This window comes from Poecile atricapillus, chromosome 3 (genome assembly GCF_030490865.1).
Source record: "Poecile atricapillus isolate bPoeAtr1 chromosome 3, bPoeAtr1.hap1, whole genome shotgun sequence".
Classification (NCBI taxonomy): Eukaryota; Metazoa; Chordata; class Aves; order Passeriformes; family Paridae; genus Poecile; species Poecile atricapillus.
Genome location: NC_081251.1, coordinates 29734410 through 29750635, shown reverse-complemented (window position 1 = coordinate 29750635; position 16226 = coordinate 29734410). Strand labels below are relative to the sequence as shown.

Sequence of the window (16226 nt, the reverse complement as noted above, 5' to 3'; positions counted from 1 at the left end):
TTATACTACTGCATGCCTGTGATAAAATGGGAAGAAATGCAAACCAATGTTACACAGAGAAAACCAGCCCTAACTGTATATGTGAACAATGATCCCCATATCTATTGCATCTATCTGTTGCATATATCCAGCTATGTTTGGAAAGCAAGGAAAGAAAATAGCAATATAGCATTTTGTCAGTCCATAGTACAAATGCATTTTAAATGCCCTGTCTAGTTCTGATCATTCCATTTTAAATGATAGGAAGTTTCAGGCAGGCTGGGAACAGTATCATGGATGAACAGGAACTGTTTCACATCTAATTGTAAGAAATAATAAATGGACTAAGTCTCTTCAGTTGCCTCCTGAGGGAGAAATTGTACTTGTTTATAAAATATGTGATTAACTGAAGCAATGAATGAGGAATGATTATTAAGAGTTTTTTTCCAAAACAAGCTGTAAGTAAACTATTTCAATTTCCTTGTTCGCAACTGAATTACTAATGTATACAAACCAAAGAATTAATCTTAACTATATGCTATGGTTACAGAAGTAAAAACAATCAAAAGGAATCAGCCAATGTTAAGGAGAAAAGTCTGTCAGCAGCTATTGGGCTCAGTGGTCTCAGAATCCACAAATCAGAAAATCTCACAGCTGCTGACTGACACAAACTATAGCGCTAGAGAAGAGAAAGCCTGGCTTGGTGCCTGTCCAGCCTGTTTCACAAAGCATCCCAGCAGTTACTGCTGGAAAAATGCTAGTGCACTAAATGAAGCTCTTGTTTGAACCACTGACAAGACTTTGTTCTAGTTCATCTCTGAAGTATGTCTAAAACAATACATAATACACACATACACACAGACCAAAAGTAAAAATTAGTCTTTTGTGCTTTGGCAAGTTTACTTCATCAGAAAATAATAAAATTAACAAAAGTTTAACACAAGAGGTAATTTGATATTTGTTCAGTGTTATGATGTAGATCTTGCAGTATGCTGACAAAGGAACAAACAACAGGACTTCTGTATTTCTCAGATCTGAAATCACACATCTCCCTCCTTGCCACACCAGTTTTCACTATTACCATTTTTACCAATAGTATTGAGCATATTTTATCCACAATCCAAACTGTTTATGCTGAGAACTTAGGGGAGACAGTCCACACAACAAATTGGTAGTAACAAATGTTGCCCCTTAAAATATTTATCTTCAGTACCACAGAAGATTTTGTAATTACTTTGACACAAGCCACAGATCAAATAATGGATTCCATGAGAATACAATAAAAATATACAAAACGTGGTAAACACAATAGTGCCATTATATAAATGTGTCTGAAGGTTTATACTGTTCATAGCTTTAAAAAAATTCTTTTTCAGTTGGCAAATACCTGATTCCTTTCGGACATAAGAAATTCAATTCTTCCTCCAGGCAGCCCTAGCTCAATGTAAGTCTTCACTAATCTTAGGTCTGCGCTGTTACCTTCAAAAGAAGAACAATCAAGAGTTAGATTCTGCAAAATTAACTTGCAATAAAAGCACTCAGAATATTGAAATGAATCTCTGGCAGAGCTTTATATTTAAACACAGCTAATTATATTCTCAGCCCTAATTAAAATTCAGTAAGACTTTGAAAGATAAACTATAATGTCAAATTAAGTGACAAAATGGTTTATGAAAATGACATTCAATGCAAACAGTTTAAAAAAAGCAAGGATGTAGGAAGTCATGTTTGATTTTGTCTTAGCCTCCAACTGATACATAGATAGCACTGTGAACATTACATTCTTGGTAACCTAATTAATTTTGATAAAGCCGATTAAAGAACTCAAAGTGAGTATAAAGAATTCAGTGAAGGAGTATTTTCTTAAAATGAAAAGGCAGAGTGAACTATCAGCAGACAAAGATACTTTTAGATACTTTGGTACCCAAAACAACAAATGCTAGTTTAAGCACCCTGAAGATTTTTCCACATCAGTAGTCATATGGATGCTTTTGAAGAAAGGGTAACCTTTCTGCCTTAATTAGAGAACAGGATTTTTATTTACATCTGTAATTTATAGGAAATAGCTTGTATAAACTTGTAATTTCATAAGAAAATTCTAACTATGTGGACTTTCCTAAGGCTGCAAACACATGGTTTTTTAACAACAGGCTTCTTGGTCAAGTTAACTTTTGTGCCACTTCTACATGCAGCAGCATGAGAGTATCTACACCAGTATGAGGGAATACCTCCAAGTCCGATTTTTGAAAATACTTAACAAAGGCTGCTTTCTGCCCAAATGTAGCAAGAAAAACTATGCTGTTATTTTAATTTTTATGTTAGGAATCTGAAAAATGAAGAAAGTGCCTGTGCAATGTTGGTGCAGTCCAATATCCTATTCTACTGCCCTCTCGTGTTTCCTTACATTGTTAATTTAAGAAGGGTCTCAAAAATGCACAAAAGCTAGAGGGGATATTGTTTCTTAATATGCATACAGGCTTTGAACTAAAAGTAGGTGAATACATTCAAGCTATTTAAACTTTATAGCCCTTTCAATTAAAGAGATTTTCTCACTTCTACCACAGTAGAATCTTCTTCCTTGGAAATATTCAAAAACCCAACTGGGCTGCATCCTGGGCAATCTGCTGTGGGTGACTCTGCTCTGAGCAAGGAATTTGAATAAGACAATCTTCAGTAATCCTTTTCACCCTCAACCACACCACGCGATTCAGTGACTTAACCTTTTAAAACCTTATAAACACTTGATTGCATTTTACATGTACTATTTATTTTTCCTAATAATATATACATATTTCATTTTACTTGACAACACAGAAATTCTAAAGAAAAAAGTTTCGTCAGTAACTGCATTCTATTACCACAATATGGACAAATTCCTTTACAACAGAAAAAATCTGAAAGATGCACCTGATGTGAACTATGGCATTAAACAGATATATGTGCAGGGAAGTTTTATTAAAGACATAGAATTCTTAATTTAAAAGATTTTATGGAACACATTGTCAAATGCAGCAGTACAATTTCAGATTCCCATTTCCCTTCAGTGAACCTATTTCAGATGTTCAGTTCAGAGTTCGAATGACCAAAGCTAAATCTCACTGGTAATCTGAACTGTTTTCTTGTACACTATCACATTTCCCAGCATACCATCTAGGCCATGGACACAGACTATAAGATGTACTCCTTCTTCTGAACACTCGTCATCTTCCATACTGAAATAAGGTATTGAAGAAGCCAGTTTGAAAACATCACTATACATAAATCCAGGAAGTTTAAGTTGCCTCAATTCTTCTTTAGCCTGTAGGAAACTGGAACAACAAAAAAAAACAACTTACACATTTACTATTGCTAGATAAATGTGGGGTCTTCCAGAATACAGTTTTCTACTGTCATTTTGCTCTGTATTCTATGTCATTAGTATGAACGAAAATATCAAATTATGATTTTCACAAAATAAGCTACTTCCTCAAAACATTTTTACTGCAGATTCCTACAGCTCCTTTTCCTCTGTAACAAAAACCATTATCTCAAGCTCTACTCTCTTTTCTCCTCTGACTGTCTTTGCAAACTCTCAAGTATTTCTGAAACCACTGAAGATGCTGGGTTTATTGTGGTCTTAAGCAAGCAACAGCTTTGTTTCCAGGCAATAGAAAAAATATAGAAATTATAACCTATTGGAAGTTAAAGTTAAGTTTTTCACTGACTATTGATAATTTTTGCTAGCCTATTTCTTAGGTCAGAAGAGAGCAGGATTCAGTGCTTTAGTATCTCACCATAAGTTTCCTGTGGTAGGCTGAATTGTTTCTGAAATAGCCAGATCCAGACTTCTTATCATTTACATATTCTATGTAGACATACACTATAAGGTTTTTAATAGCTGAGATCCTCCTCACATGCTAGGAGAGGAGCTCCTTGTATTCCTTCCTCCCTTTCTTCCACTTCCCTTAGTTTTTGGGTATGGCCTTCCTAACTACGTATCAGTTTCCCTGCAGCACATAAAGCTTTATGCTTTCTTATGCTTCATTAATCCATCTGTTCTGCATGATCCCTTACGGTGTCATGCTGTACCCCATCCTCTTCTGCCTGCTCACTGTTTTCCTCTCATTCTACCTTTTGTTCTTTTTTCTCAGCTTTATCTTTAGCTCATTCCTCACTAACTGGCAGGGGCAGGCCTCAATGCAGAACAGAAAACAATGAACAGAAACCACTGCAGACAGCTGCTCTTATCACTCTGCAACAGAAGCTACTTGAATTTGTACTCAAGGGTGGTTCTTTACGGAGCAGATCATAGCCTCTGGATTCACAGTTATCTCGTGTTCCAGGAGACTCTTCTTTTCCCATGGCCAAGTCCTTGATTTTATTCTGAGTTCACTTTTATTACAGAACAGGCTCAGTATTCTCTGCTCTTCCTCTTCCCCATTCCACACCAGTACCCACTGTACAGTATTTCAAAAGCTACTTTTCTGGCCACTTCTAACTTGTTTTCCTCCACCTGACTGCTCACTCCTTCTTTCTGTTCTCAAGCTGCTTTTCACAAACTATCTGGTCTTATATCTCTTCCACCTGCTCAGTGTTTGTTTCTACCTCTCTTTTTAACTTTTCTCTCATAGCAACATTTTACTTCCAATACAACACATAAGCTGCTGCTTCACATATTCATTTAGCAGCAGGGGTTTATCAAGGAAATTCTTATGTTTACAGAAGAAGAGGTACAATCTGGGATCCCTAATATTCCTCTAAATTTGGCTTTCCCAGTATCCAAACTGCAGTGTAATTTAGAGCACTGTGGTCTCCAAAGTGTTACATTTTCGATATTTGAATTAAGATTTAAAAATAAGGCTATTACCATAGCTTGCATTACACATCTGCTTCACTTAGCTAATCTGATGGACAACCAGTTAGACAATGTTTTTTGATTTATGCTTTTAAAGTCAAAGCATATTTTCTCAAGCTTGCTATTTTAACGATTTCCATTTCATAAAACACCATTTTTATGCTCAGTAGCCTTTACAACATCATTCTTTAGCTGAATGATTATTTTTTAAACATAACAAAGAAAAATCCTGTTTTGCTTGTTTTTCAAACCACATGAAATTACAAGATAACTCATGAAAGAAGTTTAGTGCTAAGATACTTCTTATCTGAACATCTAGAACATACTGTTACTTGGGCTTGCAGAATCCACAACCCACAGTTCTGGGGCATTCTACAGCCCAACCATGCTTATTTTCCTCTTCTCTATTATATTAACATAATTTCTAAAAGTAAAAAGCTTGTTTTAAAACAATCACTTACGCTAACATTTGAGGTTTTGGGGAGCTCTCATACCAGGAAACAGCTGAACCTGAGCTGTAGGATGTGCTGCCTGGCTGTTGTGTAATTGCATCAGATTTATTCTTTGAAGAAGAGGTAACATTGCAGGGAGAGTCTCTCAGAGAAGAAGGGAAAGACAAACAACCAGGGGTACAGACAGGGGGCACAGTCATTATGTCTTGCAGGTGTCCATTGTCAATCATTTCAGATCTCAGGGCTCTCTCTTCTGCTAAGGCATGATCCTGGTGAGCACTGCAAGCTCCATCTAATATACTATAATCAGTTTCTTCATAATATCCATTTTCAATCATTTCGTGATCCTCCTCTTCTTCCTCATCTTGTTGGGAAGAACAAATAATTTGTTTTTCGTATGCTTCCTTTTGAGGGCTAACAGGATTGCTGTTATCCATAGGCCAAATATCTGAAATACCTGTGCTGCTTTGAGAGCCAAAATAGTTTTCAACAAGCCCTTGCTTTACCATGTCAGCACTACCAGCTGGAGAAGGATTATCCGTACCAATTTCACTTTTAGCTACTGACAGTTCTTCAGTTGGGCTCTTTAGTTCTAAAGGCTCATTATGTTTTCCTTTGTTTGTTTTGTTAACCACTGCATTTACAGATGAAGAACCTGAACCAGCAGATGGCTCACCCATACAAGTTGTTTCCAAACACAACTTAAATATTTCTTCTGTAGCTCTAGGATGCCTTTCAAAGTCCTGAGAGTCCTTGCAGGTTGTGCCAGGGCCTGTTTGTGGGCTATAACTTTCCACATCAGTAGGCGTGTCCTCATCTGAAACAACCAAGTGTAACAGATCTTTTTTTCCTGAGAGTGAGGAATGTATAGATAGAGTTTTGCTATCTAAGTGCCCTGAATACACAAGCTGCTGCTGCAAATTGGTGTTTGATGTTTTACTGTCATCACATTTTGGCAAGTCAATTGCTCCTAGATCCAATACTGTTTTGCTGTCACTTAGCTGGCATTCAGGTACAACAGATATCTTTGAATTCTCATCAGGAGACAGCTCATCATCATCTGAAGGCAGTGAATTTATGGATGTCAGGGATGACTGTATTTCACTTACAGCACTCGTACTCTCAGTGCAATGGCTTTCGATTGTGTTTTTTATTACACAGTCAGGTTTTAGTAAAGGCTGAGGAAACACTCTCTCACCATTGTGTGCACTTTGTCCATGAACATTTTCAAAAACATGATCAGGGTTGGGGTGAGTTGCAAAAGAACTTGGTTCACTTTCTACACCTGAATCTGAAAATCTAGAAGAGGCATATGTCACACTAACATCTGGTAATTTAGTCATGTCTCCACTTGCAGAGATTTGGTTTTCTTTTGTTGAAAGAGTAGGTGGATTGCTTTTCATTTTTGTCAAGATGTCACTGGTATGCTGACAGTTTCTCTCATGGACCTCTTCCTTTTCAAGCATGGGTTCCTGTTCTCCCAATTTCAGTTTATTTCCAGATTCTGAAGACTGAACATCAGGTGTCAGCAAATCCTCTTTGTGCACTTCATCTTGTGGAAACTTAACCCATGATCCAGTGTGAGCCACTCCTTTCTCCTCTTCATAAAGATTCTTATTACTTGGTTTGACCTCAGTTGTCCTGACTCCTGAGGAAGCTGGTTGATCTCCATGACAACCTTCAAGTGTAACTCTGTGTTGTACAGCACTATCTGCCTGAATAGTTCCAGAACCTGTCTGGGAGATAGTCAGTCTATCAAAAATAGCCTCATTTTCACAGTGCACAGGACTACTTGGACCTGGTTGGTCACCTTCAGTCTTGACAGCCATTTCATCATATGGCAACAATGGAAGGTCTCTTCGAGTTATTTGCCTGATGCAGGCCTTTGTATCACCTACTCTAGGGTCCAGCCCTTCATTAGCATTGTATGAAGGCTCACCATCTAACCTTCTACAGGCATTTTCCAGTGCTGCACTAATCAAACATTTGTAGCCTACTAACACAACAGAGTCCTTTGAGTTCTGTTTTACAACTTTTTTTGTGTTTTCAGCTTTTATTGTTTTTATGAGCTTAGCAACCTTAGCTTTGGATTTATTTGTATCTTCATTTTTCCCTTTGGAGGTTTTTGTTAGCATCTTTTCAGTTTCTGAATGCCAGACAACAGAGGCACCAGCAGGTCTTATTTTCAGTTCTGGGCTAGTAAGACCAGCAACAAAACCTTCTTCAGCTTCAGATTTATCCAGTTTACTGGACTCTGCCCTTGGAACACTCTGAGCTACCAACCAGGGTACATCCAAATCTGTCACAGAAAAGGGGGGCGGGGGGAAGAGAAAGTATGTTTACAATAAGGTTATGCAGATAAGTGATGCTGTAACACACGAGCAATTATAGAATTTTACACATCCTCAAAACTGAAGCTAAAACCCACATCCTCTCAAATAAATATAGTCCTTTAAAGACAGCAAGAAATTTATGAAAAAATACTCAAGTGTTACATAATTTTTGCTCATTTCTTCAGAAAGGAAATTGTACTATGAGGTGTGTTTACCTTCGGTAATTGAATCTAAATACCGATCTTCAAAGATAATAGGCAAGGAGTTCATATCTCCATCTAGTTCACTGCACTCAATAGGGAGGGGTGGAAGAGAACTGCAGAAGGAAATGTTTTTGATAGCTGCACACACCTGTAGATGACTTTGAGCACTGAAAAAAGGAAGCAGTCCTCCATGAAAAAACAGAACTATTTATTTTTACATTAACAGAAATTACCAATGGTTTAATTAATTTTAGTAGAAGCTTTTATACTAATTAATTATTAATAGCTTGATTATTTAATAACTTCTTATATAACTTCCAGTAATTTATATCTATACTGGGAACAAAAGTTTCTCTTGAATTTTTTAACAGTACTACATGCTATATACTGTGGAATTACAAAGGCTACTCACTGTAGTTCTTGAAAGGCAAGAGCAGCTTGCCTAGGATGCTCAAAGCAAAAGAATGCTTCAGCAAATCTGCGCACCTGCAAGGTTCAAATGAAAGCAGAGCTTATTTTACCTTACAAATAATTTTTAAAAATCCACCAGCATTCCTATGCATCAATGTATCATTTGTATGTATAATACAGAGGTTTTTTTTCTTTTTTTGATGTTCAGTCTGGATGGGTGCCACAGACAAGACTAGTGACTGAAACAATTTTAATTTGTGCTCTGGATGACTGGGAATTACATTAGACTCAACTGCCTGCTGAAAATTTGATTTCCAATAAATCAATCATCCAAATCAGGCTCAGACAATAAAACACAAAAATATTATTGTAAATTTTGATGGGAAGAAAGGAAATGACTGTTCAATTGACACTTCTGAATGAGCCTGAGTATTACCTTCAGAAGCAGAAACACATCAGATATTCTGCAGTCTCAAAATATACAGGAGTGTTTTTAAACTTCTCTCTAGCCCACAGTAAACTACTGTGCAAAAGAATCTTTTGTTTGCAAAGATTTCGTGTGGAAATGATGAAGACAGTAACAGAATGTACATCAATTATAAGCACTGACTTGAAGACTTAATTATATGTCTGAGGTCAATAAACAATACAATATTGAAGTGGTATTTAACAGCACATGGGAGCATATTTTTTACCATCAAATGTGTTAAACCCTCAAGGTTTTACCTTCAAATACATGCTAAAATATAGAATGTGAATTATACAGCAATGTGCTGCAAATAAAACAATCAATGTAGTAAAAATGTGAAAATGTAGTATCTAAAAACCCCAAAAGTTTTGTATGAGATTTCTCACATTTCCAATATTCTATATAAATATTAATTCAATCAATATGAACTTTATTTTTCTAACTTACAAATTACCTGCATCAGAAAAAAGCAAACCAAAGAGAACGTGCTGTGCCATGGTTGTTGGCAACTGATTGTTAATGTTAATTTGGTTGTATCAATTTAAACAAAACTTCTATCCCACTTCGAGAATTACCCATTAGTCTACTAAATCAATAATTTATTTACCAAGCACTTCCTGGCCTCCTATACCTTTATTTCTTCAATATACTCTGGGTCTTCCTCTTAAATTATGGATCTTCCTGAACAGACTGTGGGAGTTTTCAGTGTGAAACTGGCAACAAGTGTGAAGACCTAGTTCAGCTTTCTCAGCTCTCCCACTCAGAGCTGCAGCCAGCATCTGTACCCACCCTGAGCACAAACATGCCTCTATGAAAATCTTGAACTGGCAAACATCAGATTTTCAGGACCACATTAATTTTGTTCAGAGATAAGCACTTGCATGAGAGTTCATTTTCCCTCCTGATACACTGCCCAGTATACTTTTAGAGAGCACCACTTGGATTAACTTTAGGTTCTATAGCTTCTAAACTTGTTTTCTTAATACAAGAAGAACTGAGGAAAAAATTGTTCCAAAGTGCTTAAGAAAAAATCCAATCCTAAATCAAAAACATTTTACCCCCAATCTCTAACTTGCAATAGAAATTTAAAGTCCTGTCCCAACCTCCCAGAATTTATTGTACTGTATTACATGAAATTAATCTTAGTCATAACACCATCTCTGAATAGTTAAGGAAAACGCTTTGAAGTGAAAAGAAAACACAAAATGCAGCAGGTTTCTTGTAAACGCAACTTCCACTCTTTCCAGAACTCAACTTGCTTTCTTTCAGAATTTGTTGTTAGGAGTTTATACATACACATGTGGGATTAGAATTGATGTTCCCAAGTAATTTGCAGCATTTTCCCAGCTGGCTTTTCTAACAGACATCTACCCTGTAAATACATATTTTTTCAGAGCTAATCCCCGCCCTTTACCCCAGGAAGGGGGGACTGTTATACAGTAGACTTAAGAGAGTATTATTGCTTAAAAACTAGATTTTCAAACAATTGATCATGAGGAGAGGACATTATCATTTTAAATTAAGCCATTTAAAAATTAATTAAAGATCCTAATCAATCAGGTAACATTGCCAAATTAGTAGATGTCTGTGGTATATGTCAAGAAAAGGGCACACAGCTGTTTCCCAGGAAGCAAGCAAGGTAGTGTTTAGATGTGAGCATTTCACCACATAAAGTAATTGGAGTTATATGGAGACTAGATATTTAGAATACTGCACTCCTTCCAACAGAAGGCACGTTTTCATTTGCAATAAATCCCACTTGTAACTAAGTAATTCCAGTGCTTTTGAAGAAAATCTCATTACCAGCTCCAGACAGCTCCAAGTAGAATAGCAACAGTATAAAACTAGTTGAAAGCAAGCTCCAAAAGCACATAAGTCTTTATTAATGAGAGAAAAGAACCCCAACCAACAGTAGTTTATTATGTTTAATTGGTGCTTAACTTACTGAAGGACTGAGGCACTTGCTAGGACACTATTAAACAGGCTCTGCAGAACCAGAGGGACTGCCAGCTCTGCTAATGACACAGGAACCACCGACTTGGGATGACTCCACAAGGACTTTACAGGAGGAAATTGTAGCTGCTACTCCTAATCTCTACAGACTTCCCAGAGGCATGGTTTTTATGGTCCTCTCAATGTAAACAGAAGTATACTGTGTATAAAAACTGCTGTGGAATACATATTGTGTGTCTGTATACTTATAAATAGCAGTCAGAGATCTTAGTTTTCAGCTCTCCTATTTTAGGACTGATCAAACTGAAAGAAATAATTTTGGAAGAATATATTCAGACCTACCAGAAGATGTCACTACAGAACAAAGAGATGAACTAGTTTAGTGTTGAAACACTATTTGTAATATAAAATAACATACTCTGAGCAGTTTTTTCAATAAAATACATTTGTAAACCTTATCAGTATGATCACGTAGTAGATGGATGTTCAATTTTGCCTAAAGTGTTCCTCACTTTTAATATTGTGCTTTTACAAGTATTTGAAAATAGTTAAATTTTGAAATACTTAAGTAAACATAAGTACAATTATTAAAATAATTTCAATACTTGAACAAGTCTTCAGAAGAAACACCTGTTTTACAAGCATCTGGGCAAAGAGGGTGAAAGTAACTTGACCAAATACAGGTGTCAGGCCTTTGTAGGGGGTATTTTAACATAAGTATTATTACTACTCAGACCAATCACTCCCTTAAAAAGTTAATTAATAAACTTTCCCAGGGAGAAATTTCCTGTGGAAAGCGTAGTCTGGAGATATTGCAAGAAGAAAAGACAAAATGAGGTTTAGCATCCAGTAGTGAACACATCAAAGTATCCATTTCCAAAATAAAAAGGTTTCTTATTCCAGAAAGGATAGGTAAGTCTCTTAAGAGGAGAATTAGTGAGTCATCTTTAGCCTGGAGAATAGGAGGCTCAGGGGAGACTTCATTACTCTCTACAACTACATGAAAGGAGGTTGTAGCCAGGTAGGAATTGGTCTCTTCTGCCATATCCCAGGTGAAAAGACAAGAGGAAATGGTCTTAAGTTGTACCAGGGGAGGTCTAGGTTGGATATTAAGAAGTTTTTTTTCACAGGAGTTGTAAGGAATTGGAACAGACTGCCCAGGGAAGTGGTGTAATCACCATCTGTAGGAGTGTTCAAAATACACTTAGATATGGCACATGGGGATCTAGCTTAATGCTGAACATGGTGGTGCCAAGCTGATAGCTGGACTTGATGACCTTAAAGGTCTTTTCCAACCTAAACAATTCCATGACTCTAAATGTCAACATACAGTCTCCAAAGAGGAGTATTAGTGGATCATCTTTTAAGTATAAACTAAATCAAATAACCAGAAAGCCTGCATCACTTGGTATGTGCAGATAATAGCTCCAGTGGAACATGATTATCATTGTAGATTTCCCAAGGTATGTTTATACAATCCCTCTGAATATAAATTTATAAATTTTCAAGGTATTATTAATAAAAGTTACAATTTATTATACTTAGCACTGCAAAACAATATCCAAAACCAACAACTGAACATACTCTTAGAAAACAGAAGGCTGAAATTTAGCATCTCTTTTTCATTTAAAGGTTTACTGAATTTATGGATTGTGAGTTCCTGCTCTACTGCCACAGAGGAAGCCCAATGGAGCAATGGTTTCTTACATTTATTTTAATTACATATATTTGCAAAGTATTCATACAAACTCATATCGTCTTGGAGTGCAGAAAACAAGTGTCCATTTAAAAATGAAGTAATATCACATTGCTGGTTCTATCCAGTTTGGCTCAGGTAAAAATCCCTTCTCAATGCTGTATTATGAATTTTTTACAGTCAGCCTGCTTGCTTTCTGCTATCAGGAACTAAAAAGAAATGTAATTTTAAGATTGCCCATGCCTTGCATCTCCTCTCCAGTCCTTGCTTGATTATAGTGTATCCACAACGCACAAAGTGACAGATAACAAAAGGAGTGAGCATAACAGCAACTCCAAATGACACAGAGCATTCAGATGTGAAATAAAACTATACTTTTTCTTTTCATAGGGAGGAAGGGAACTCCTATTGGATTTTTTTTTTTAAATGGAAAGCATCACAGAAATAGTTCTAATATGTGCAATATCTCAATTCCCATAGTATAATTAAATTCTTTGATTTATACTTCCTAAAACAATTGCAGGAAAACTCCATAATTAAGGCATTTATTATGCTAAGGAGAATGACTTACATCACAGATTTTAAAAGAATCACATTTAAGAAGATAAATACATAATCATTAGCAGTCTTTTTTCTGGAGCAGTATAAATTAACAAATTTATTCTTCCTTTGGTTTTACTTAATATACACTTGTATAAACACTAACATACCAGAAGCTGAATGCAAATGCAGGTTAAATGAAATAGTATTCTTGTTTCATACCTTCCACCAGTTAACCTGAGGGATTCCAGTAGTTAATAAAAACCACAGACAGGCAAGTCAGATTCATAGACAATAAAATTATCCCTTTCTTATAGCTAGCACATCAAATAATCCTTGCGTTCTTTCTGAAAGATTCCATTTATTTTCCATAACAGGCTATTTCCACAACCACGATTTCCTCACTAAACAATGTGACTTATCAAGTAAGAGTAAGGTTTTATTCCATACTCAGTTACATTTCACTATGAGAATAGCACTGCTGTGATTCTGCTTGCAGAGAGCCCACAGCAACTGCACACACCCACAGACAGACCAACAGCACTACAGATGTGTTAGTACACACATACTCGTTCCTGATCATTTCACATACACTTCTTTTATAATATCCCATGTAAGAACCATTTCAAAATTTATCAACGCCATAAATTCTTACTCCAGAAAGAAATACACTTTGTTTATGACATAAGCAGGCAGCCTAAATGCAGCAGAGAAGGAAAATGTAGGGTGGGCAGTAGACATGGCTCCCACAGAAAAGTACATCAGTCTGCACAAATATATGTTATTCCACAGCCTGTAATTTGCCTTCTGAACTGCATTTCTTATTCAAAAGAACAATTAATCACTTGGTTCATAAACATAAATAATATGCTTTATGCATTTTATTCCAACTACATAATACATTACATACATGGTAACAAATGAAATGCAACAGCTCCCTTTACAATTCCAACCAGCTTTCCGAAATATAAATAGAAAAATGGTAATCTGAATTTTGATATGCATTTCCATAACAATGTGCCCCAGTAAGCATATGAAGGTCCCTGGGTCAATACTTACTCTTAATGTGTGATGCTCTTGTGCTAGCAAAGCTGTGACTTCCTCTTGTAAGGTAATGACCTCCAGAAACTGCCCCCAGAGAGCCATCAGAAGTGAGCAAAGCTGAGCAAGATTCATATTTATAAGTTCTGCCAGTTCATCAGGATTTTCCATTTTCTGAAGTCAGGAAAAAATATTTACGTGATGCACTGATGAAACCATAATGTACAGACAAGAATAAAAAAAAGTATACTTTATCTTAATGAGAATTTTAGTTTAAAAAGCAACTTTCAAATGAGAACTGTTCCAACTAAGTATCAAAACTGGATGTCCTGCAGCGTCCTGAAACCAAGACACTGAATCAATTTATGTTACAACAGTAATAGATTATTTTCTGTTGTATTAAATATTATCCCGTTGCTTTTTAGAATTAGGACTCCTGTCCAAAAATTAAGACAATAATTCCACTTATGACAAAGATAACTGAGTTCAACTGTTGTATTTTCTAACATATAAATATACCATGTGCCTTAAAGGAAGAGGAATTAGGAAACCAAAAATTGACACTTGCTATGTTAGTCCAACTTCGATAAAATCATAAGAATTTAATAAAGGTATCTCTTCAGAATAGTTCTAAAATATACTCAGAATAAGCTTTATAACATGCTATATATCTACATACATTTTATGCATAGTCAGGAAACATTGTTATAGCACAGGCTTCTTAGAACCAGATCACACCAAGACAAATATGGTGTGAAACAAGTTTTGCTTTCTTTACAACATACTATAATCCTGTGATACAGTCCCACAGCAATTGTAGATAGCTAGGCTTATGTTCCCTGCCATTTTAGAAAATAACAGTTTTTAAGAAATTCATTGTAGGCACATAAGGCACTGAGGAAAAGGGTTTAAAACAAAAAGATAGTGAAGAGCCAACTCTAGAAATATTACAGAGCTAGTAGAAAAAAGGATTGGGAATATAGAAACACCAACTTAACCAATAATAAGATAAATAAAGAAACTTTTGATAAGGACTGCACAAAAGAAAAAAAAACAGAAAATGTTTAGCAAGCTAAGGGAGAAACTAACGAATTCAGAGAAGCTATGTAAATATTAGAACTATTTTAATATGTAAAGTAAGATCATTAGCTGCTCATAGAGAGGTAGCAGTGCTGAATTTGTCTCCAGTTATACAAATTATGTCCTTTTAAAGGCCATATTACATTTTCTTGCCATTGTACTACTAGTGCAGTAACTAAAGGTGTGTTAAATGTTCTTCCAACTTGGGCAGATGGCCCACTCGCCAGCAAAGCATGGATAATCTTTCACGAAGTTTTAAAACCTGTCCTTTAGACTTTGCTGTGACAAAGAAATAAGTTATTCAGCTGGGGCTAGTTGTGACTAAGGAGAGAGATGGGGAGACAAATCTAATCCATTTAAAGTAGACAGTGTTTCCTTGAGAATGAAGGGAAAACAGGAAAAGGAGACAGCATCTGAACAAGTACTTTTAGATGAGGGGATGACTTGCAGAATCTCCTTTTGTAAAACCTACCACTGCTTGATCTTGTGTCATTGTTATTTGATAGCATCAAACCCCAAAAAATCAAATTATAACTGCAGAAAATTCAAAAAGTGATTTTCATACAAGTAATGCATCTTTCTAAACTTTCAGTTTCATGATATATATAGTTACATGATATATTATAGTTACACTGACACACCAAGCCACCAGATCAACAGTTCAGTTTTGGCATCAGTTGCACAGTTTCTCATTGGAGGAAGAGTTGAAATAAATGCTGGCAAAAAACATAGATGCTGTCATCCCTGAAACAAACAGTTTATTTCCAAGTAGCATATAAAATCAGCACATTCTACTTTTATAGTCATTTCACTTATTTAATACATGAAAAAAAGCCCTGTACCTTGACTTCTTCACACAATTCTGTAAGACGAATATCTACATCTATGTTTTCTGGAAAGATGAGAGGACATACCAATGAGTAATGTACTTTCCAAGTTGCAGAGTGAAACAAATTATCTCACAAAACAATTCTAAGATGTGAAAAAGAATTAATCAAATAAAACTTGAAGCCATATTAAGCGCCACAGTTATTAGGCAAACTATAAACTTCCATTAAAATTCTTCTTAGCAATTTGATTCTGACATTGAGGACACAACATAATTAAGAAAAAAAATTTGCAATTATCATGATTGCTTATCATGACACCTTGCCAAGGACAGCAATTTTCCATTCAAAATTAAACTGTAGTTTAGATTATACAGTTTTCAGATTATCCATTCATACTGCTGCTAT

The 16226-nt window shown here is 35.8% G+C and overlaps 1 protein-coding gene across 8 annotated transcripts in view; it reads right to left on the bottom strand.

Annotated features, from left to right (window-relative positions):
* Positions 1-16226, bottom strand: part of FAM135A (family with sequence similarity 135 member A) — an 80981-nt gene that overhangs the window by 11802 nt on the left and 52953 nt on the right. For 7 of the 8 annotated variants that reach the window (XM_058834650.1, XM_058834649.1, XM_058834654.1 and 4 more), the window contains 7 exons: positions 15834-15883; positions 13930-14085; positions 8214-8287; positions 7814-7968; positions 5275-7564; positions 3127-3287; positions 1367-1458 (listed from right to left, as the gene is read on the bottom strand). In XM_058834650.1, coding sequence (XP_058690633.1) covers positions 1367-1458; positions 3127-3287; positions 5275-7564; positions 7814-7968; positions 8214-8287; positions 13930-14085; positions 15834-15883 — 2978 coding nt within the window. The remainder of the gene's footprint in view (positions 1-1366; positions 1459-3126; positions 3288-5274; positions 7565-7813; positions 7969-8213; positions 8288-13929; positions 14086-15833; positions 15884-16226) is intronic. The other variant, XM_058834656.1, reaches the window with a different exon arrangement.